Source organism: Fistularia commersonii, chromosome 12, assembly GCF_037954325.1.
Source record: "Fistularia commersonii isolate RoL2024-O1a breed Wild chromosome 12, RoL_Fcom_v1.0, whole genome shotgun sequence".
Classification (NCBI taxonomy): Eukaryota; Metazoa; Chordata; class Actinopteri; order Syngnathiformes; family Fistulariidae; genus Fistularia; species Fistularia commersonii.
In genome coordinates, this window is record NC_141295.1 from 19373722 (window position 1) to 19396654 (window position 22933).

The window sequence follows — 22933 nt, forward strand, 5'->3', positions numbered from 1 at the left end:
GATCCAAAGTAGTTCTGCAGTCCCATCTGGAGGGCACTGACATCTCGCTATCGGGGACAGCGGAGCGCCGAGTGGAGGCCAGGTGGAGTCGTGGCGTGGCCGTCGCAGGGAGGGGGAAGCTAAGCGGCCGGTTGTGGCATGGGAAGCCAGGCAGCGGCCTGCAGATATAGGGAGGACAACTCCCCCGGGAGTCATGAATGCCAGGGAAGGAATTAAGAATTCAATGCGAATAGTCACCTGCAGCATGTCGGAGGGGAGATGCGACAGGGAAAACATGGAGGGGTTCAAGACAGGTCAGGCTGTAGGTCTCTGAACAGGCCGGAGCTGGAGTAGACTACGGCGAGAACGCCGGTCGCTCGGAAATACAGGTTTCCATGCGTGGACACGACAGGAGGCAGTGCAGTGGCCCAAGTGAGACGTCCTTTTCATCTCCGCTCTCCCGGACCGGCTCACGCCACGGTTTGTTTGTAATGAGTTTCTTTGAATTGGTTTTCTCCGGGCAGGAGCACAGGCGGCGCCGCTTTGGTACCCAGCTTTCACCTTCAATGTCATACTTTCAAGACCACGTGCTTCAGTTAGGACCAAAGTGACGTCCATGTGCAAAGGCAATTCGGGAAATCGAGCGAAGTAATACGTTTAATTGATGGCAGGTATTAGCTGACTGTTGTGGCTAGGAAAATGGACAAAAGAGAAAGAGTCTGAGCATTCGACTTGGGCCGTTGCAGATCTTGGCAGGGTTTAAGAATAGTGCGTGGAAAAAGCGTCTCTAAAAGAGGAACAAGTAGCAATACATGGCCATTGCAATCCAAAAAATAGACCTGACTGTGACAGGAAAACAGAAGCCACATGACCAGGAACTCAGTATTACAAACAAGGGGTACAACCAGGACGACAAACCAGGGGTATGAACAGGGATACAGACCAGGAGTACGAAAAGGACAACAAGCCAGGGGTACAACTAGGACTACAAACCAGGAGCACAAACAATGGGTACAATTGGCACTACAAACTAGGAATAAGAAAAAAATGTACAACCACGACTACAAACCAAAGATACAAACAAAAGGTACAACCAGGACTACAAACCATCCATCAGTTCATCCATTCATCTTCTATTGCTTATCCAGGATTGGGTCCCCAGCCTTCCCTCTCTCCGGTCCCTAGCAGAGTCCAATTCTCACGGCGAATGAATCTGACTTATGCCTGCCAATGCGGCCACAGGACTCCTTGCGGGTCCTGGTCAAATGCCTTCTCCAGGTCCACAAAACACATGTAGACTGGCTGGGCAAACTCCCAGGCACACTCAAGGCCCCTGCTGAGGATACAGATCTGGTCCACTGCTCCATGACCAGGATGAAAACCACACCGCTCCCCCTGAATCCTAGATTGGACAACCCGTCCGACCCTCTTCTCAGTATCGCCGGATCTTTCCAGGGGGGCGGAGGAGTTTACGGGCACGGACCAGGACAAAGGATTCACACAACAAACATATACTTTACCAGAAGGGGGAACAGGTGGAACAACCTGGAAGGAACTGAGGAGCGGAAACTGAGTCGGTGAACATCCACGACGATCACATTTGGCCTCACTTTGGTAGAAGAACATACTCTGTAGAATCGTTATAAATAGCAGACTAATAGCAACAAGATCACAGCTAATGGCTGAACTATCAAACTATGCATGAAATGCTGAACAGGAAAAGGACGATCTGAATTTTGTGCCAAGATAGGACGGGAGGAAAAAGATCTAAGTGCCTTTGAAGGAGGGGTCGCGTTGGGCTCGGCGGGCGGCGGCTTCAGTCGAACAGACCGCAAAAACGAGCCGGTGTTTCTATAGGAACAGTACATAAAGCTCCGTCTGCATTTAGAGCCGGGAGAAGGACATCATTAGGAGGAGATGGTGCACGTCTGACCACCGCCATGCCTGCGCATCACTGCTGCCGAAGGAAACAGAAACTCCTGCTCCGGAGAGAACACTTTATCCAGAAGTGAGCCGTCAGCCACGATCCGCTCGCCGGGTTTCAGGTTGATAATGTCTGTTCAGCTACCTGGTAAACCAGGGGAGCAGCTTCTTCTCGACCAAAGGGAGCGAACCTGGACGGCATCTTCACACCTTTCAGTTTCAAAGCACTTGGATCACATTCACTGCCGTACAAGGCAGCAAAACAGACCTTTGGGACCAGACTATTGTCTTTCTTGAGGACACTTCAGCATGGAGAAGGTGCAAGTGGAGTGAAGGCACCTTGTTGGTCACAGGCTACCTCAGAGAGCGGTCGGAAGCTGGGACGCATTCATTCATTCATTCATAATCCAGGGACCTTCTTGCTGTGAGGTGGAAGATCTGACCACTGCGACGGCTGGCACACACTTCTCTCACCATCCAGGAGATGCTTTCAGACTAGAAACGTCGGAGGAGTCAATAGCGCGCTGCGTTTTTGTTTTGGGGTCGGCGATCGCGCACCATCAACAAGGCTGCGGAGGTTGAAGCCCATCAACGGCTCCATGCATCTCCACAGCGGGGTGGACAACCGGGAGGTGGGGTTGTAGCAAGTACAAGAACAAGCAAACACAAAGGACGGTTCCTTATGGTGGAGACCAGCATACTTACTCTTTGACATGTTTGCGGCAGGGCACGGAGTTTCTCATGCACGTCCCGGTGAGGATGTCCACGTTGTCCACAATGACAAAGGGCTTCTCCTCCAAGGTGACGATGGAGAGGTGGCTATCGTCAGCGTCCTCGTCCCCGTAGGAATTATACCTTGGCCACACAGGGAACATCAATGACAACGTCCCATTCTCCCAGCGACCCATCTGAATGTGCACAAACACAAGCAGCGTGAACGGCGGCCATCTTTAGAGACTTCTGACCCATTCAGCTCTTTGAGGGACCAGGAAACGTCATTACCTTCTCCCACTTCCTCTCACTATTCAGGACGATGACAACCAGTTTGGGATTAGCTTGGTAACCGTCCGGCGTGAAGGACAAGTCCCTGCCCTCATTCCACACATGCATCATGTGCCTGATGAAGACGGGAAGGAAGAGCAGAGGAAGCCGTTATTTGTTTTTGTTTGGCGGCGCGTTAGCGCGGTGCGTTAGCGCGGCGCGTTAGCGCGGCTGTGCACGAGAGCGGATAACTTTGAAATAACAAGTTAAGCACTCCGTAATCATCGCGAGAGAGTATCCACTTCAAATCGATGCTGCGTTCACCCACTGTGTGCACACGCATGGCTGACTGTGTGTGTGTGTGTGTGTGTGTGCGCGCGCACACGTGCATGTGTGTGTGTGTGTGTGTGTGTGTGGGAGGAGGATCGGAGTCAGAGGCCACACATCCCTCCCCGTCAACACTCGGCATTGATTTCTCTGCAGAAACGCGCCTTGGAGACGAGTCACTGGTGCAACAGGACGGCCCCTCGCTGTCTTACTCACCACACACACACACACACACACACACACACACACACACACACACACGTTTACTCGTTCTCTCAAGCGAAGCAGCGATACAGGACTCGGGCGCACTTGAGCAAGGCATTCGGGCGAATCCGGGTATGGCAGGCTCGGAGGGGGTTAACGAAAGCGGCGTCTGGAAAAACAAAAATAACAGGACGGGGAGCAGCTGCCCCCCCACCACACACACACACACACACACACACACACACACACACACACACACACTAACGAAACGCTTTTAACACTTGCTCCGCTTTATTGGAGCTGCTTTGATTCATCCTGACACCGTGTCACACGCGGTCGGACGGCTGATATCAAACTCAAATATCATCCCACCAAAATAGAATTTCACCAAAGCCGGAATTTTCCACCTTGCGTTTGCATCGTGACTTCTGTTTTTTATTTTTTTTCCTCGCTTTTTACTTTCGGTTGAACTCTGCTATCTTGCGTTTTTCACGCGAGGATGTCGATCAAAGTCGCCCGTCTTCTCGCTCGGGTGAAGGTTGCAGCAGCTGAAGGCTGAAGGCACCTGAGCAGACTTGAATCACAGCAGGAAAGCACAGAACATGTAAACATGTTTCTGTTTTATTTGTTTTTCTGGACCTTCTTAATGTATTGTAACTGTAACTGTGAGCGAGTGGCTTTTTCTCCTCTGTCGGTGGTCCGGTGAACATCTGCGGGCGGCTGAAGACCTACTTGGGGCGGAGTTGGGGAGTTTTTTTGTTAATTTATCAAGGAATGAACGTATTCCCGGAGCCCAATCAGCTGATTGGACAGGAGGTGGGTTCACCCTGGACTGTTCCATCACAGGGATGCACAACCATTATGTATCTGCACATTTTACGGTTCACGCAAACACTTGGAGAACATGGAGACTCCACGCAGACGGCCTCCTGTGGGTATCTAACCAGGACCTTCTGGCTGCGAGCAGGAAGCCTCAACCTTAATTCACTGATTTATATCAGGTTTTACAATTTTGGGGGGTGCGGGGGGGCAGCATAGTGGGGCAGCAGTTAGCTCAAGGGTCGGCAACCTTCACCACTCAAAGAGCTGTTTGGAAATCGTTTCCTCACCGGGAGCCACGCAACCCTTTTGAAATCTAAAATGAATTAGCACGACATATAACATTATGAATATGTACAGAGAGGACCAGAGGGAGCTGCGTTGTGTTTTTGTAGACCTAGAAAAAGCATATGACAGGGCGCCAAGAGAGGAGCTCTGGTATTGTATGAGGAAGTCTGGTGTGGCAGAGAAGTATGTTAGACTGGTGCAGGACATGTATGCCAGCTGTGAGAGAGCGGTACGGTGTGCTGTAGGGGTAACAGAGAAGTTCAAGGTGGAGGTGGGACTCCACCAGGGATCAGCTCTGAGACCCTTCTTGTTCGCAATGGTGATGGACAGGCTGACAGATGAGGTTAGACAGGAATCCCCATGGACCATGATGTTTGCAGATGACATCATGATCTGTAGGGAGAGCAGAAAACAGGTGGCGGAACATCTAGAGAGGTGGAGGTATGCTCTGGAAAGGAGAGGAATGAAAGTTAGTCACAGCAAGACAGAATATATGTGTGTGAATGAGAGGAACTTCGGTGGAAGGGTGAGGCTACAGGGAGTGGAGATCAAGAAGCTGGAGGATTTCAGGTACTTAGGGTCAACAGTCCAGAGCGTAGGAGAGTGTGGAAAAGAGGTGAAGAGACGCGTCCAAGCAGGTTGGAATGGATGGAGAAAAGTGTCAGCGGTACTACGTGATAGAAGAACATCAGCCAGATGGAAAGGTGGGGGAGACGGTGGTGAGATGATCTACAACAGTTCCAAAGACAAAGACAGGAGGCAGAGCTGGAGGTCGCAGAGATGAAGATGTTGAGGTTCTCTTTGGGAGCGACCAGGATGGAGAGGATCAGGAATGAGTCCATCAGAGGGACGGCACATGGTAGATGTTTTGGAGAGAAGGTCAGAGATGGTTGTGTGATGGACAGAGGAGGGAGAGTGAATATGTTGGTAGACGGATGCTGGAATTGACTAGAGGAAGACCAGAGAGAAGATGGATGGATGTTGTGAGAGATGATATGAAGGTAGTTGGTGTGAGAGAGGAGGATCCAGAGAAGAGGGTTAGATGGAGAAGGTGGATTCCCTGTGGAGACCCTGAAGGGAAAAGCCCAAAGGAGAAGAAGATAACGTTATATATATATATTCTTTGCCTTTCTGCTATGTATCCAAATGCACTGCGGACAGAAAATTAGGAATTTCACTGTGCAGGGAAACACGTCGGTACGTTCATGGGACAGTAAACACTTTGAAAGTATAAACCAAATGTGTTGCAATGAACGACTGCAGAGAAAACAAAATAACATTTCTGCACGCGACCAAACATTTGGATCTCCGAAAAAAAGACGTTGGGTTGAAGGTCACGTTGGAGCGAAATACTCCAAGTCTATTTGAGTCCTTCTTGTATTTGTGAACTTAAATGATAGCAAATATCATTTTAAAAATGAACCAGCTAAAATAAAATACATTTTATTCAAATAATCGATTATCCGCATCAGAGGGGTCAAAGAGCGCCAGGCAAAGCTCCTCAGCACAAGAAGCTCCTGCAAAACCATGCGGAGGTCCATCAGAAGCTTCTCCACGTCCCTCACGATAGGACAGGCAGAAGAAATAAATGAATAGATGAATGCGTGATTTGTATTCCACTCTTATCTCTGGCCATTTATGGAGCACTTTGATTGAAAGTGCTCCATAAATGTGTTTCTTATTACCCTGCTTGTGGTGGATGAAGATGAGCAGACGCTCTCCAGGCGTCTCTCAGGTGATCAGCCGGGGAACCGTCACAGAAACCCAGCAGATGGGATTTTATGGAGGCTGGATAGAAACGCTGAAGTGGGTGGACCTGCTCGGGGTGAGGACACGGCCCGGGTTAGGAGGACATTTTCTGATCTCCTCAAACCCAGGCTTTCTTTTAGTTCTAGATGGAGGAGGACTCCAGCCACCACCAACTCCCGAAGACCGTCTGCAACATCTGGAGCTGCTTAAAGTCTACGTTCAAAAACAGACCACAGAAGAAGAAGAAGGAGACGTAGATACCACGGAGATGGAAGCTGCCACAGCATTCATGGAATAATAACCGTGGACCTCCAGATGGTCGATGTGTTTTTATCTTCATCGATCGGGTGAAGAACCCCGTGAGCTGTTAGCTAACTCCACCCTATTCTGATCCAAAATGTAGATGTTCCTCTGGAAACCCCTCTGAGGTGCAGCGGGACTGAAGAGCTCGGACCTCCTCGTCGCTCCATTTCTTGGGTCCATTTTGTCCGAAGAAAACATCTGACCTGAGACCACGATGGTGCTCCACAGACCACAAGAAGTATCTGGAAATGGGCGTCGCTTATGAGTTCCTCCGATCTCCAAGCACCAACGCGAGGAGTTCCTGGTGCCTGCCTCAGAGAAGGAGCTCAGAGGGTTCTAGGAAGTGAGGTCCATGGTCCCTGGTTCCTCTGCTGTCTGAATGCACAAGAAGGTTCTAGGAACTGCAAAATGTTCACGCAGAACCAAAGGGGCCTGCTGGTCTTCACCGGTCCGGCTGAGATCTGGATCACCCAGCAGATCCAGACAAAACCCAGAGGGAGCCAAGATCACCCGGAGCCTGGAAACAAAAAACCTCCAGACCCTCCATCTTGGAGAAGGTCCGGGTTTCATTTCCCGGGTCGAGTGGAAAGAGGAGAACCTCATGGAGCGAGGAGGAGCACCTTGCGGAACACCTCCAGGACCCGAGGTTACCTCCAGAGCCTCGGCTCTCCGCACACCTGGTGCTCGGCATCACATGGAAGCGGATGTTTCCAGATGAGAAGGTCCCGGCGCCGCGGCGGTCAGCGATTCGAAGCGCTCGGACCTGTTGGCCCGACGCGGGAGACGTGAAGGTTTGTGTCGGCGAGGCTGCAGGTGAGGCTGCTGTCGCGCCGCATTGTCACAGATGAATTCGTACGGCGGAAACGCGTCTGCGATCTATTCCGGGAGGCTGCTGTCTCCTCCTGTCGCAGCCAAACACAACACGGGATGGGATTGTTTGTTTTGTCTGTTTCAGACAAGGAGGAACGGAGGTGATGAACCTCCACGCATCTCCAGCCGGATCTCCAAACGCAAGGGGTTTACATTTGCTGTTTTGTGTCCGAAGCGTTGGGGAAGGAGTGGGAGATCTTTAAAAAAAGGATTCGAGGCTCTTATTGACCTCCAGGACCACCACCGTCACCCAGAAGAGATCTCCGACTCCGGTTTGGTTCCGGGAAGTGGCCTCCTTTACCTCCTCCTCCTTTGCAGGAACCTTTCAGTTTTGGTTCCCACAGGAGTTTGAGGCCACTAATGTGGACCTCCAGCTCCACTCTGGAAAGCAAACCACCAAAGAAGAAGAGGAAGACCACATGGACACCATAGAGGTGGAAGCTTCCATAATAACCATGGACCATCAGATGGTTTTTATCTTCTCAGCGTGAAGAACCCCGTTAGCCGTGAGCCAAACTCACTCCGGTCCAAAATGTAGACGTTCCTCTGCAAGATCTGGAAACGCTTTGAGGCGTCGCCGGCCAGAAGATCTTGGACCTCCTGCTCTCGCTGCTTCTGTCCATTTTGAAGCAAACAGTGACCTCTGTAGTTTTTTAAAAACGCCGCTCAACGTTCCACAGGAAGTATGAGTCACAGGAGTTCCACCAATCGCCTGCTCAGGCTGACATCTGGACACCGCCAGGTCTCCAGTGAACCTCCTGCATGTGTTTGGACTTCGAGGAGGAACCCTGAGGAACCCAAGCAGACACGTGGAGAACACGGAGCCTCCACACGGGACGGGCCGTCTGCGGTCTGCGGCTTGATGTCTCCAGAATTCTAATCACAGCAGCATCGCTTCCTGATCACGGCAGGAGCAGAGAAGAAAACAACAAAAACCCCAGACCTTTCAGTTTGTCACAGCAGAAACCGTCTGCGGCTGTTTTGACAAATATGCAAATTCCGTCTAATGACTCGGGAAGACGGATGAGGAACCCCCGACAGGAGCGAGAAGAAGGACGGCTCCGAGAACCGTTTGAGCTCCTAATAAGGTCTGAGTAATATCGGATCAGCTGTCAACCGCTCTGATAGGGAACCCGCTTTGGTGCCTACCAGTGCTCGCGACACGAGATGGAAATCTGGATAATAATGCCATAATAGGGAACGTCTCACGGCGGCTCTCCTCCTAATGAGGCGACTCGTCGACCGGAGACGAGCCAAACCCGCTTCCTCGCTCGAAGAGGGTTTCGCGTCAGAGATGACAGAGTAGCCTTTGCTTCGGCGAAGAAAAGGCGGCGGCGACAGGTGCCTCGATGAGGTGGACATTGTGGACACCTACAAGTACCTGGGTGTCCACCTGGACGATAAACTGGACTGGACCTTGAACACCAACGCCATCTTCAAGAAGGGTCAGAGCCGCCTGTTCTTCCTCAGGAGGCTCAGATCTTTCAAGGTCTGCAGGACCATGCTGCAGATGTTTGACCACTCGCTGGTGTCCAGCGTCATCTTCTACGCTGTTGTGTGCTGGGCAGCAGGATCAAGACAGCTGAAGCTAACAGACTCAACAAGCTCATCAGGAGAGCTGGATCTGTCCTGGGAGTGGAGCTGGAGTCTGTGGTGCAGGTGTCAGAGAAGCTCCTCAGCATCATGGACGTCCATCACCTCCTGCATGGACACTGACGTCCTGTCAGAGGTCCTCTAGTCGTAGACTGATACCACCAAGGAGCTCCACTGAACGCCAGGAGGTCTTTCCTACCTGAGGCGATCAGACTTTCTAATTCCTCTTCCTTCAGCCGAAGGGAATCTTCAAATCTTTGTAGTTAAGACCTTAAAACAGTTAAGACAATTGATATTTCATTGTATTTCTTATTCTCCCTCCTTCCTACTATTATCTATTACTGTTATGTTTTTGTTTGAAACTCTGGCACGTCTCCAGAAGAACGCCGGACTGAACGGCAAAGCTGGGGAACGCCGGTCGATTACGGCGCGAGGATGAAGGAACAAGCGTGCAAGACGGCGTTAGACCTCAGGAAGCTTCACCGATGTCGTCTCCTTTGACCCCCTCTAATCGGCGCCATCCAACGACCGTCCAACGCCACGACAGGACGACAAACACGGTTACGCGAGTCGACACGCACCTGCGTAGCGCGCTAGGCGGCAGCTTCCCGGGGCTCCTGTCCGACGGCGTGCTGTAGCAGCTGCTCTGGGCTTCTGGAAGCTCCCCCTTCTCCCGCAGCATGGAGGTGGCCGCCGAGGAGATGATGCCCACCCCGTCACGCACCCGCGTCTCCAGCGGATACTCCCAGTCGTCGTAGGACACCGAGATCATGCCGAGGGGGAACATCTGAGGGAGGGTTAACGGCAAATTCAATCCGACGTTTTCTCCCGGATTCGACCGTCTTTCCGATCTGCCGGCAGGTGATTCCTCCTTCCCGGGATCGTCAACGGCGAGCTATTTATTAAAAGTGAGCAGATTGTGTTTCCAGAACAGATGCTCATTTAGCGACCATTTAGCGACCTCGCTAAGTGGGGTAGTCTTCACTGGATAAATGTTGTTTTTAACTCCGAAGGTAAACATGAGCGGGGAGATCAATCGCACGGATCTCATCGGACCCATCGGACCCATCGGACCCATCGGACCCATCGGACCCATCGGACCCATCGGACCCATTGGACCCAACCGTGCCTTTGGGCGAGACCTCGTGAATGTGCGACTGGCAGCCGGCCCATCAGATTTATTCCTTCTCCGAACTGGACTTTTGGCCGGAAGCGGTCGTCTAACATTTCGGCAAATATGATTATTTGCTTGCTGGCAGGCGGCTGGCTGGCAGGGAGGAAGCCAAAATGGAATCGCTCCTTCACCGCTGCCCAAAAGGGAGGCTGCTCATCGGGCGGGACGACCGCCTACTTGGAAACTCTTCGGATGCCATTTGCTTCGAGCAACAACCTTCTCCCCCCGACGGAAACGGCAGGAAGTGCAGCCGCGATCCGGCTTCATCCCAACGCGACGGAGTTGGGGGTTGAGCGGCGCGAGCGGCTGAACGCCATCCGATGTGAGGGTGAAAGCGCGTTTATTTACTTTCAATCGTCTTTCCTCCCTGACGGGTCTCACGTCTGCAACTCACGTTACCTGTGTTCAGCGACATGATGGGATTTGCAACCGTTTTTATGGTTAAAAAAAGGAATAGTGGCTAGAATTCAATCTGAAGGATAACATCGAGGCCTCTGGTACTTGCAAAATAAAGAGCACATGAGCCGCACAGCGAGCCGTGCTGGTTGCCAGATTGTGCTCCCAGCGGTCTCATCATAGAAGCTCGGATGTCTTCGTACCTCCGGCGTGAAGTCCGGGTTCCCCGTGGTCAGACTGGACACGATCCAGATGTATCCGGCCCCGATGAGGCCCAGGGACCGAGCCTCCTCCAGGATGTACCTGCGAAGGAACGGAGGCCGATTTCTCGATTGCCGTCTGGAAATACGCCGCCGTCGGACGGCTAAAAGGCGGCGATACTCACAGCGCCTCGTCCTTGGAGCAGTACAGCAGGATCACCGGACTCTGGATCCTCTTGAGGGCAATGTGCGATTTAGAGTTTGGATCTCCGTCAACAGCGTCCAGAGTCACCACGCTCTGCAGGTCCCAGCGCACAAAGCTGCAACAAAACGCCGGCGCAGAACACACACGGCTGTCAGGACGGGAAAGACGGCGGCGGCGGCGGCGGCGGCGGCGGCGGGCCTGGACGGATCTTCATCACCTGTGATCCACGGTTATCCTCAGCGTGCTGATGAACTGCTGGTACCCGGGGAACTTGGAAGTGACGATGGAAAAGACGTGCCAGTCGTACTCCTCCATGATGGCGAGCATGAGCAGCGCCTCCTGCTGCAGGGCGGCGCCGAACTGGAAGAACGTGGACTTCTCATCCTGAAACGACACGACGGACGGACGGACGGACCGTCAGCGGGTCGGGACGAGAAACCAGCAACGAAAAAACGCTTTCGATCCAGCGCAGATAAGACAAGCTTTAGAGACACCGATGCAAACGCAGGAAAAGGAGGAATCGGAGGGCCGAGTGTGTGAAATTCCATCTAGAAGATGCAGGAGTGTGTGTGTGTGTGTGTGTGTGTGTGTGTGCGACACTGGCTGCAGAGGACTTTACTTTTCACCCAGGACTGACTCATAACTCAGAAAATGTGAGTTGCTTCAATCCTCAGGGAGCCGAGCAGCAGCAGAAGTTCACCGTCCTCCAAGCTGAGCCTCGGCTCCTCGGTTCCTCGGTTCCTCATCTCCTCATCTCCTCATCTCCTCGGCATGACCCACCTTTGGGAAACCAACTCTTCTCAACCTTTTAGCTCCGCTCAAAAATCCCTTATTCCTGCAGTATTTTTCCACCAACAAGGGCGGCACAGAGGAGGTCCCTGGTTCTCCTCCTTCCTGTGTGGAATCCACGACCTCCTTCTGCCTCCTGCAGTCCAAACACATGCAGGAGGATCGCTGGAGATTATGAACGAGCGAATGACTGAATGAATGCCTTCGCCCTCCATCGCTGCGTGTTTTAACGCCTGTTTCTCCAGCGACGCTAAGGATGTAATAGCTTAGCCTAATCGCCGCTGACGGAGCGTCTCTATTAGCAAACCTGCCGCTGCGAAGCCTCGGAAAAAGACGAGGCGGTAATTTGGCCCTCGGCTGGAGAAACCAGGTTGTACATTTAATTATGACAAGTGATTCCGCTTTTTTTTTTGGTCATTTTCCCCGCTACATCTATTAGCTGGGTTGTAATGATTCGCTAATGGAAGGAGGACGGGACGGCCGAGGAGCTTCACGCAGCCACGGGGAAACCCAGCAAGCTAACAGGTTAGCCAGCCTGAACCAGCAAGGACATCAAAATAATAATCATTTTAATAATAATAATATTAGTAATCATCATAAGGCCGGCCCGGTGGTGTGAACCTCACAGAGAGGAGACTCCATGTTCTTCTCCTGGTTCCTCCTGCAGTCCGAACACATGCGGGAGCTTCATGGAGACCCTGCGTCGGCGCCGCCTGTCGGCCAATCAGAGCTGGGTTTACAAGAGCGTCTCCTCCGTCCTCGTGTCCTTCCCCTCCAGAAACGCCGACCGGCCTGCCATGTGACTGCACGGGTGACCTTCAGCGCGTGTGGACGAGGAGCAGGTGGGTTCACGTGCATGTAAGTTACGGCGCCGCCATGGAAACGCAAAGCGGCGCCGCGGCCGGCGGCCGTCCCTCGCCGCCCGCTCCGTCACAACGTTTGTGCAGAAGCACCGGGAGCTGGAGCTCCGCCGGGCCAGCGTGTGTGTTTTGTTAAAGTAACAACGACAGAGACGCACACACACACACACACACTCTCTCACACACACACACACACACACATTTGAAGGTTGAGGTGGCAAGGCGGGCAGTTTGAGGACTCTCTGCTTAACTGTGTCACATTCTATTATTCCCAAAATGCAAGGTGTGTGTTTTCGCGCGTGTGTGTGTGTGTGTGAATATGATAAGTAAGTGCATGTTTATCTGCCATAAAGAGACGGGGGGACCTTCAGAGGAGGGCTGGTGTTTGTATTTCCCTCCCCCGACTCTCTGGTTGGTTCTGGGCCGATGTTTTTCCCTCTTTCTGCTCCAGGTAACTCAATCCCTCTCCGACGGGTGGAACATTTTTCTCCTTCTAATTCCCCCCGTCTCCTCGTCTTTCCTCCGTCGCTGGAAGGGGCGCGTTGCTGTCTATTTGTTGCGTCTCACGGGGGAAGCGGCAGCTTACATTTTTATGCAAACATACACTCTGCAATCATTAGCAACTTATTTCACACTCACTTCGGATTTCACGGCGTTTAATAGCCGCCCGGGTTCCGCTAATGCATTATTGCTTCCCCTTCCTCCCTCTGTGACCCCGGCTTCCCCCGCCCAGCCCCCACGGCGAGACTAATTGATTTAACTGTACACGTCATTGTGAATCGTGCGGAAGAATCGTGGAAATCAGCAACAACAAGGAGCACAAATTAGTCACACACACACACACACACACACACATAAGTGAATAAGATTAACCGTATAGGATGAACCCTCACCCTCTCGTTCCCGCAGCCCGCAGAGACTCGCAGCCGTTCATCCTCTCGTCCACATGGAAACCCAAACAGTCACTCATTCACAACATTTGCAGATATGCAACGATTCACTCCTCATTTAGAGACATACAATCATTCACCCTCTTATTTGTTTGTTTGTTTATTTGTTTAGAAGTTTATCAGGACAGTGTACAATTACGTTGAGCACAGAGGCAGAGATGTTTGTACCAGATTGTAGCTCATAGCTGATTTCCATCTGTAGTCCTGGACAATACAAATATAAAACTGTGCAAAATAGATGATATATATAAAATATACAAATAGGCAATAAAATAACTGTACAATATATAAACAGGCAATAAAATATGTATTTTGCAAGTTGAAAGTGATATTGTTGTGATATTGTTGTGATATTATTACTTTTTATACATATTTATATATAATTTCCACACTAAGCTCATTCACAGATGGACATAAAACCATTCATCCTTTCATTCAGTCATTTTAAAGAGAAAAACCATCCAACCATTCACATGTCAAATATAAACATACAATTTCTCACCCTCTTATTAAATACATATTTTATTACCTGTTTATATATTGTATAGTTATTTCATTGCCTATCTGTATATTTTATATATATTGTCTATTTTGCACAGTTTTATATTTGTATTGTCCAGGACTACAGATGGAAATCAGCTATGAGCTACAATCTGGTACAAACATCTCTGCTTCTGTCCTAATAAACTTCTAAACAAATAAACAAACCATATATGGACCTAAAGCTATTCACTCATTCACACATCATATCCGGACGTGCAAATGTTCATCCACTCATTCACAAAGTCGGGTCTCCGTGAAGCTCCTGCATGTGTTTGGACTGTGAGTGGAACCCGGGGAACCTTGAGGAACCCCAAGCAGACACGACATATTAGATGCAATAAATTCCAGTCAGAGAAGATCATGGAGCTGAAAATAGGATTTATAAACAAAGGAGTCACATTGTGTTGCCACTGGACTGCGGTTGTTCACGACAACCTGAGGAGCAGCACAATGTCCACGTTGTCCTTCACGCCGCCGGCGTTAGAGGTCTGGACAGAGGTGTCACAACAGACGGGAGACCAAATATCAAGGTCTCAGCGGCGCCGGCGTCCAGGTTGGCGCCCGCCGGGAATTCATACGCGTCAAACTTCACCGACCGGAGAAAAAAAAACAGAAACGAACACCTGCAGGAGCCGTATCTTCCGATGAACCGTCGCGGCCGGGCGCCGAGCGCCGAGCATACCGTAGGGAGCAACCAGAGGACTCTGCACTCTCGCAAGAGGACACTTCGGAGATCCAACCGGAGATCTTCCGATTGGACGGACGTCCTAGTTTGAAACCGAAGTGCGCGTTTCTGACGAAACGAGACCAGACGCCGTCCGTTTAACATGTTTAGCATTCACTCCGACCACCGGCGTGGATCTGGAGGCTTAGGGAGCGGAGGTCGGAGAAGATGTGGATGGAAATTCTTGGAGGAGAAGAAAGTCTTTTTTAGAGAGGCTGGCGGGGCGGCGGGCGGCGGCGGCGGGGGGGGGGGGGGGGGGGGGGGTGAAAGGGGCGGAAAAAAAAAAAGATAGTTCCCGGTGGTTCCTGAATTATGAAAGATAAAGAGAGACGTTGACACAGACCTGCATCTTCTCATCAAATCACACAAGTCCACCAAGAAGCCCGTGCATGAATAATGGAGAAACACGCCGCACGTGCACGCACACACACACACCATACAAATATGGCGGGTGTGCGTTACCTAGAGATTTACTGATGACATCTTGCATTAATTATACAAATACAGTGAAGTTGGCCTGCAGTCCACCCCCGTGCACGGCACATGGCACGTACACATGTGCAAATGCACAAAGGCCCCTCAAAATTCAGCCCCGCTCACGAGCCGGCGTGCGCCATGAATAATGCACCGCCAAAAAAACCAAGACGGTCCGGATCCCACTTATTCTCCCCGCCCGTCACACCCGAACAGACACATGCAATTTCACGTCAAATTTGATTTTTGTTTACAGCGATCGGATTAAGAGAAAAAAAATATACATATAGCGACGACGGGAGGGAGCGGTACAAATCCAGGTTAATGTGCTGACACGTTTTTTTTTTTTTTTCGGGAGGCGGAAGACGTCATGCCGGCTTCCAGGCGGAGGAGGAGTTTTTAAGATGAAGGGGTAGTGGAGCACCAAAAATGTAGAAGGCAGAATAATAAGAAACGGATGGGGTAAGGAGTGGGATGATGAGGCCAGCAATGTGGCATATGAATATTTAATGCAGTAGGTCAGTTAGGATGGAGAAGCTACATTAAGTTGGCCTGACAAAGTATGGCCCCCAGATGCTAAGTACCATTTCACTTAAGTCTGCACAAAAGTGCAAATAAAAGTAGCAGCGCGAGGGAGGGGGGTTTGACAAAAGCGGGCTCGCGGCGGCGCCGCCGTCCAGAGAGTTTAACGACGGGGCGTCTGAGATGTTAAAATTTGCCGCGGGTGCAGGGCGCCGGAGGGGGACGGGAAGCACGTCGAGAAGCGAGCGGCGGCCGCGGCCTTGACGCCTTCTGCGAGGCGAGCGCTCTTCAGAGGTGGTCGTCACCAGTCGGCGGATGTCCGGATGTTACATCCCGCGGTTCAAGACAGGAAGTCCTCTGCTTGAGGAGCGGTTGAGCCTCCGGTTACATGGTTGACGGTTCGATTCCGTCTCCTTCTTACCCCCCAGATTAGCCTGGTTAGCTTAGCACGGCAGCCTCCGCTCCCGTGGGAATGGGTGATGCTATCTACGGACCTTCTGAATTTCAGCTCAACAAGCCGGCGTAGCTTCCCGGAGCTCCTTTCCCAGACTTGTATGCTTGTGACTGACAGACCGGAGGAGCGTCTTTTGGTCTCGGGGTTTCGGTGACCCTCCCAAACTTTTACCCCTCATTTGAGGATTCCCTCTCGGTTTGTCATTCACCATCTGCTCCTGCCCTCACCCTGGGAAGGTCTTCATGTGGACACAAACAACCATTCACCATCTCACAGAGACCCCATATTTAGACGGACACCTCATTTAGAGACAGAAAACCACCGCACGTTACGCTCGGAACCCCCGAGCTTCATCTGAAATACACTTCACGTGCAGCGAAGTGAACTCGGATCACCGATGAGCACGTCTTCATCAAGACCAGGAGGAGCAGAAGCCGGAGGAGGAGGAGGAGGAGGACTGCCCTTCCTCTTCTTGATGTATAAGGGGCGTAATGTTAAAGATAGCAAAGTACTCAGGTATGATAATTCAATTGTGTCTGATGCAAAAACACCCGTATGATCTATAATGAAACGTCACCTCGCATATACTCAGCGCCGTAACCGTTTGATCAATAATTTAATTGAATAACACGAGCGGGTGTGCATGAGGGCGCGGCGGCCATGTTGACTCGCGCTCTGTAAAACATTAAAACTTCAGAAAAAGAGCCACGCTGAGAAGCGCCACGCATTTTCCCGCGGCGTCTAATTCTCTGCAAAATGCTCAGCAGATGTTCGGCAAACACTCGTGCTAGCAAACACCGTTGTAAATCCTTCCTCTAACAGAGCATTAGCCGGGGAAAGCCACTTACAAACAATCACCTCGGGTGGCGGCGAGGAGGAAGCCGCGCCGCGAGTTGACCGGCGTCGGATGTAGAGCAACCGTTTCACAGCGAGGCGTTAATGCGCACGCGGGACGCCGCCGCCGCCGCCGGCTCCAATCCGGTGCCCCGACAAAGAGACGCTTCATGAAAAAAACAAAATGAATCGCTCGGATAAACACGAGCGTCGACCGATCGCGCGGCCAAAAAAAAAACGTAAACGGCGACGAGAGGCGGCGGAATATGAACGGAAAGGCCGGTCCTTTAATCGCTAACCAGCAGCGCTGCCGTGAGCACTCCTTCGGTTCCAGAATGTAGCGACACGTCCCGAAGCCACTTCCACCGGCCCAACAAACTCCCAGGATGTACATAGAACTATAGCATTTAACTCGGAGACACGCGCTCCCCAGGCGGACGAAGACTACTTCTGAATTTAACAAGAGGCCGGGGTCTACTGGAGTATTTAGCAGCTGCCGATCCTCCGGAGCAAACACAGAAGAGCATTTAACCGACGGTCGAGTAAAAACCGAACCAGACAAGCAAGTAATGGACGAAAGACGGTAACAACGGAAAAACCTCCTAATCCCCCGGCACCCGGAAACAACTTACGCCTTCCCCTCCGACCTAAAAACGTCCTCTCTCCCCAACAAAGTTGACGCAACCCGACGCCCCTCGCCGCCTTCGGTCCGGGCCGACCTATTTTGTCTGAATAGAAAACCCGTGTAATAAAAAAAAAACTAATTACGAGGTATTCCAGGGGCGAAACGGCGGCCATTCACTGCAAAATAAAGAAAACAAAAAAGGAGTCGACGTCCACGTCGGGCGTTTCAAGGGAGATGAGTTTGCGCTGGAAAGCCCGAGGGAACCTCAACGACCACCGAGCTGAAATATCTGGATTCGCGCCTGTCGAGAACCATGACTTTCCAGAGGGGGATTCGTCCTTTTCTTCTCAAAAGTATTCACAGCCTGATATTCCTGTTTTATATTTGAAAGGCAATGCCAGAGTAGTAGCTGGAATAGTGACCTATTGATGGCGTGTCCACGGAAGAGGTCCTGCACCAAGCGGAGGAGTTCACGTATGTTGCACGTGGTACCTCTGCAGTGATCTGGACTCTGTACCGGCCTGTCATGGTGACGAACCAGAAGGAGAAGCTCTCAGTTTACCGGTGGATCTGAGTTCCAAACCTGTGGATGGTGACCGAAAGAACCAGATCGTGGATACAAACGAGTTGGCCGGACTGTCCCTCAGAGAGAGGCTGAGAAGTTCGGTCGGAGGAGAATCGTTGCCTCCTGGACGCATGTCCATCTGGGAGGAGGCCACAGGGAAGAACCAGGACACGCTGGAATGGTACTCCAAAGTAGCAGGAAAGAGGTTGCTCCAAGTTTGAAGACGGTAAATGATCTCCACTTACTGAAGCTCATCAGCTGCCGTGGAGGGCGCGAAGCATACCGCCGGGAGCGATCGGGAGGTTTGGCGCCCCACCTGGGACGCTTTGGCATGCGGCTCGGAGGAGCCGGGGAACCGAACCGCCAACCCTCAGAGGAAACATGGGGAACATCCAATGGTCCTGACTGTGGCATCTTGTTCCGGTATCCCGGAGCGATGGTCCTCCTGCGGTGACGGCCTTAGGATACTGTGGACGCGCTCCAACATCTACCATGGCGTGGTTTCAAAGCGCTTCCCACTGGATCACATCCACCCACTCACGCGCGCAGATGGTGGCGAGGCGCTCGTGAGGAACATCGGGAGAAGCCGGAGATCCAGGGTCTCGCCCAAGGACACTTTGGCGCGATGTTAGGACGACACGAACCGCCAACCTGATTGGAGAAGCGCCTGCTCGAAATAACCGCGCCACGGCAAAACCATATACGACATCGGCTGATTATAAATGCAGAAATCCACATTGCTCCTGGCTGAGTGAGGAGCATTAAGCTCTCCTCGCTGTGGAACATTATGCAGATGCTCGCTGGAGAACCCGGACATGAAATCCAAGAGCTTTAAAAATGAACACTTTCATTGTGGCCAGAAGTCAAAGAACAGTCACGCCGATTTGTCGTTTTCTGCCAGTTAAGCAATGCCGGCATCGTTCTCCGGAGAACCCGACCCGCTGAGGAGCATCACGTGCACATGATTCCATCCCTTGTAGTCATTAAAGGACCTCCTTGGTTTGCTTTGTCTTCTTGACCTGCTGCCTTTTAGGTGAACCGAACGCTCGTTTTCAGGCATCCGCCGAGGTTCTCCAAGTTTCCGTCATCAGGTGCTCTTATGGAGCCCTTCCTCCTCTGCATCCCAGAGGCTTCATCAGTTGGAGGAGGAGTCAAAGAAGAGGTCTTTGTCAAACCTGGAGATACCAACATCTGAGATCTTTCTCGGACCAGACCCGCAGGTCCGTCCGCACTCTACAACCAAACCCGCAGAGGTCAATGACCCCAAACCAGGTCCCGGTAACTCCCTCCTGGACCTCAGCACTTCGGCCGTGGACATGCTAACCAGAACTGGCGCAGAGAGTTCTTCTTCTTCTTGGAGAACCCAAGTCCAGCTGCCTCCATGAGACCCGGCCGTTATCCAGATTAACGACGCTTTGCTTTTCTTCTCCTGCGGCAGAAGCCACCCCGCTTCGCCGTCGTCACCCCGGAAAGAAATGAACTCCTTTTTGTTTTCAGAGTCTAAAACGGCTCCGGGACTCGTTTCTGCCTCGGAAAATATCCGGTAATCCATCAAAGTGACTTGGTGAAGCTCCTGTCGGTGTCAACAGGGGTTTGGTTCGCTTCTCGGGAGCTTCAGCGACGCAAGATTACAAAGAGATGAGTGATTTATTCATCCCGGTGACGTGACGTCAACTCCTTCTTCGCCTCCGTCTCACACCAACTAACTTCCTGTCCTCCCTCCATCCATGGACCTCCTCCCTGGTCCTCCAACCTCAGCATCCATCTCCTTAGGTCTTCAGCTGCACTGTCCCTCTGATGGACTCCTTCCTGATCTTCTCCATCCTCCTCACTCCCAAAGAGGAACCTCCAACATCTTCATCTTTGCCGCCTCCGGCTGTGCGTCCCGTCTTCTCCGAGGACATCATGGCTGTTCTCACCTCCACCTTCTACAACTTTCCGAAACTCTTTTATGGCCCCGACACGCCATCCGTAGCTTTCCACCGTTGACCCTCAGTACTCCAAGTCCTCCACCTTCTTTATCTCCGGTTCTACTTGGGTTCCCGTCATCCACACCCATGTATTCTGTCTTGCTGACCTTCACTCTCCTCTCCACCTCTAGATGTTCCTCCACCTTCTCCCAATCACAATGTCATCTGCAAACCTCATGGTCCAGGGAGAGCCTTGTGTGACCCCAGCGGTCCAACAAGGGGGTGCTCAGAGGTGGTCCTGCTGGCCTACCTGGACCTCCTGGGTCGAGCTGCTAGTTTTCTTTATCTTCTCACAGTTGACCTCCTTGATCCCAGATCATTCCCTCCGTTTGTTCAGGTCAAACGTCCTAAAACGTCCACACGTGTGAAAGAACGAGTGAAGGTTTCTGTACGATGCACGGCGGAATGGTTGCATGTGTCCATAGATGTTCCTGTGATGGTCACCTCTGGCCATCTCGTCCAATCACGGTTGGGCTCCACTCACTCATTATTTGACATTAATACATTCACACATTCACTCGTCATCAAGAGACACACAACTTTCATTCATTCATTCATGGACATTGAAAATCTCCGTTTCCTAAGGATTCATGCAAGCGTTCACCATGTCGTCCAGAAGACCTTCGAAGACTCGATTCGCTCGCTCATTCACACAGAGGCTTCCACCCTCTCGTTTACACCTTCAACTCTTGCATGTCTGGACTGTAGAAGGAACCTGGAGAACCCCGAGGAACCCCAGGCAGACCAGGGACCCTCTGGCAGACGAGAGACCTTCTAGCAAACCAGAGACCTTCTAGCAGATCAGGGACCTTCTAGCAGATCAGGGACCTTCTAGCAGGTCAGGGATGTTCTAGCAGATCAGAGACATTCTAGCAGACCAGAGACCTTCTAGAAGATCAGGAATCCTGTAGCAGACCAGAGACCTTCTAGCAGACCAGAGACCTTCTAGCACATCAGAGACCTTCTAGCAGACCAGGGACCTTCTAGCAGACCAGGGACCTTCGAGCAGACCAGAGACCTTCTAGCAGACCAGAGACCTTCTGGCAGACCAAGAACCTTCTAGCAGATCAGGAACCTTCTAGCAGACCAGGGACCTTCTAGCAGACCAGGGACCTTCTAGCAGACCAGAGACCTTCTAGAAGATCAGGAATCCTGTAGCAGACCAGAGACCTTCTAGCAGACCAGGGACCTTCTAGCAGACCAGAGACCTTCTAGCAGATCAGGAACCTTCTAGCAGACCAGGGACCCTCTAGCAGACCAGAGACCTTCTAGAAGATCAGGAATCCTGAAGCAGACCAGGGACCTTCTAGCAGACCAGAGACCTTCTAGCAGACCAGAGACCTTCTAGCAGACCAGAGACGTTCTAGCAGACCAGGGACCTTCTAGCAGATCAGGGACCTTCTAGCAGACCAGAGACCTTCTAGCTGAGAGGCCGAAGGTGTCCAAACCTCCTCGGAGTGCCGGATCAGAGACAGTAATGTGAATCAAGTCGCTCGCCGCCTCTGACGGAATCCGGCCGTTTTCGCCGCCACTAAAACCTCGTCAAGACTCCACAGCCGAGGAAGTTGACACATAACGGCGTGGTCGCTGCTCTCCAGGTCGCTGCTCTCCAGGTCGCTGCTCTCCAGCAGAGCCCAGATGAACCTGCAAGAACCTCCGCTGGAAAGCTGGTGTCAAGACGCCGGCGGCGGCGGAGGCTAATCACAACACCTGTTTAGAGGAGATTAGAAGCAGGTCCACCGGAGAGCTGAAGGGCCTCCTCGCTTTAATAAAACCCCGGTGTGTGTGTGTGTGTGCACGGATGCCGACACACACACACACACACACACACACACACACGTGAACACGTAAAGAATGGCTGCCTGTATGCGCTGTGCTGCTATTGAGTAATAATAACTGCTTGACTTATAGAGCTTCGCAGAGAAAGCGATGTTAATGTTATTTTATCCCCCAACACGGAGAAATAAACGACAGCCCAGCCTTTCCTGCGTCTCCGTCCGCCGGTGAATGAATTTAAAACAGCTCAAGAACCCAAGCGAGACCCCGCATCCTCCTCCCTCCTCTGGCAGGCTTCATTGGCAAATCAAAGAATTGCCAGTTTGATATTTTTAGCAGAAGTGCCTTCGGGTGGAAAAGGAAAGAAAAAAAAAAAAAATCTCGTTTTTTTTTTTTTTTTTTTTTTTTTTCTCTCTTTTGCTCTTCCTCACTCCCGGCCCACTGACGGTGACTCCGTTGGACTTTGGAAACCTTCGGTAAAAATGGTGTGTGAGTTAAGCCCGTCCTGACCGACCGACCGCCTCGCCGTTGATGCAGTCGCAAAGGATCCGGCCGGCGCGGGAATAACGCATGATTAATTAACCAACTCACGGGGAGTTTATGCAGCGGCTGGAAAAAGAGCCGCTGGGCCGCTAAGTAGCACAACATTGGTTTACTCACATTTTAGTTTAAAAACGACATCCGCCCAGGGTTCCTTAACTCCGCCGGTGACGTCCCAGGCATTATGTTTACCACACAATTACTTTACGCCGCCGTCCGGCGGGGACGCCGGCCGGGTGCGGGGTGAACGGCGGCGGGTTTTTTGCAAAGAGATGGGGTTTAGACAAATCACTAAT

General features: G+C 51.7%; 1 protein-coding gene across 1 annotated transcript in view; it reads right to left on the reverse strand.

Annotated features, from left to right (window-relative positions):
- grin2ab (glutamate receptor, ionotropic, N-methyl D-aspartate 2A, b) overlaps positions 1 to 22933 on the reverse strand; it is a 107722-nt gene that overhangs the window by 20416 nt on the left and 64373 nt on the right. Inside the window, exons 5-10 of the mRNA XM_086157584.1 lie at positions 11229 to 11395; positions 10992 to 11126; positions 10810 to 10909; positions 9618 to 9823; positions 2905 to 3019; positions 2608 to 2810 (exon numbers count right to left, since the gene is read on the reverse strand). Of these exons, the coding sequence (XP_086013710.1) occupies positions 2608 to 2810; positions 2905 to 3019; positions 9618 to 9823; positions 10810 to 10909; positions 10992 to 11126; positions 11229 to 11395 (926 nt within the window). The remainder of the gene's footprint in view (positions 1 to 2607; positions 2811 to 2904; positions 3020 to 9617; positions 9824 to 10809; positions 10910 to 10991; positions 11127 to 11228; positions 11396 to 22933) is intronic.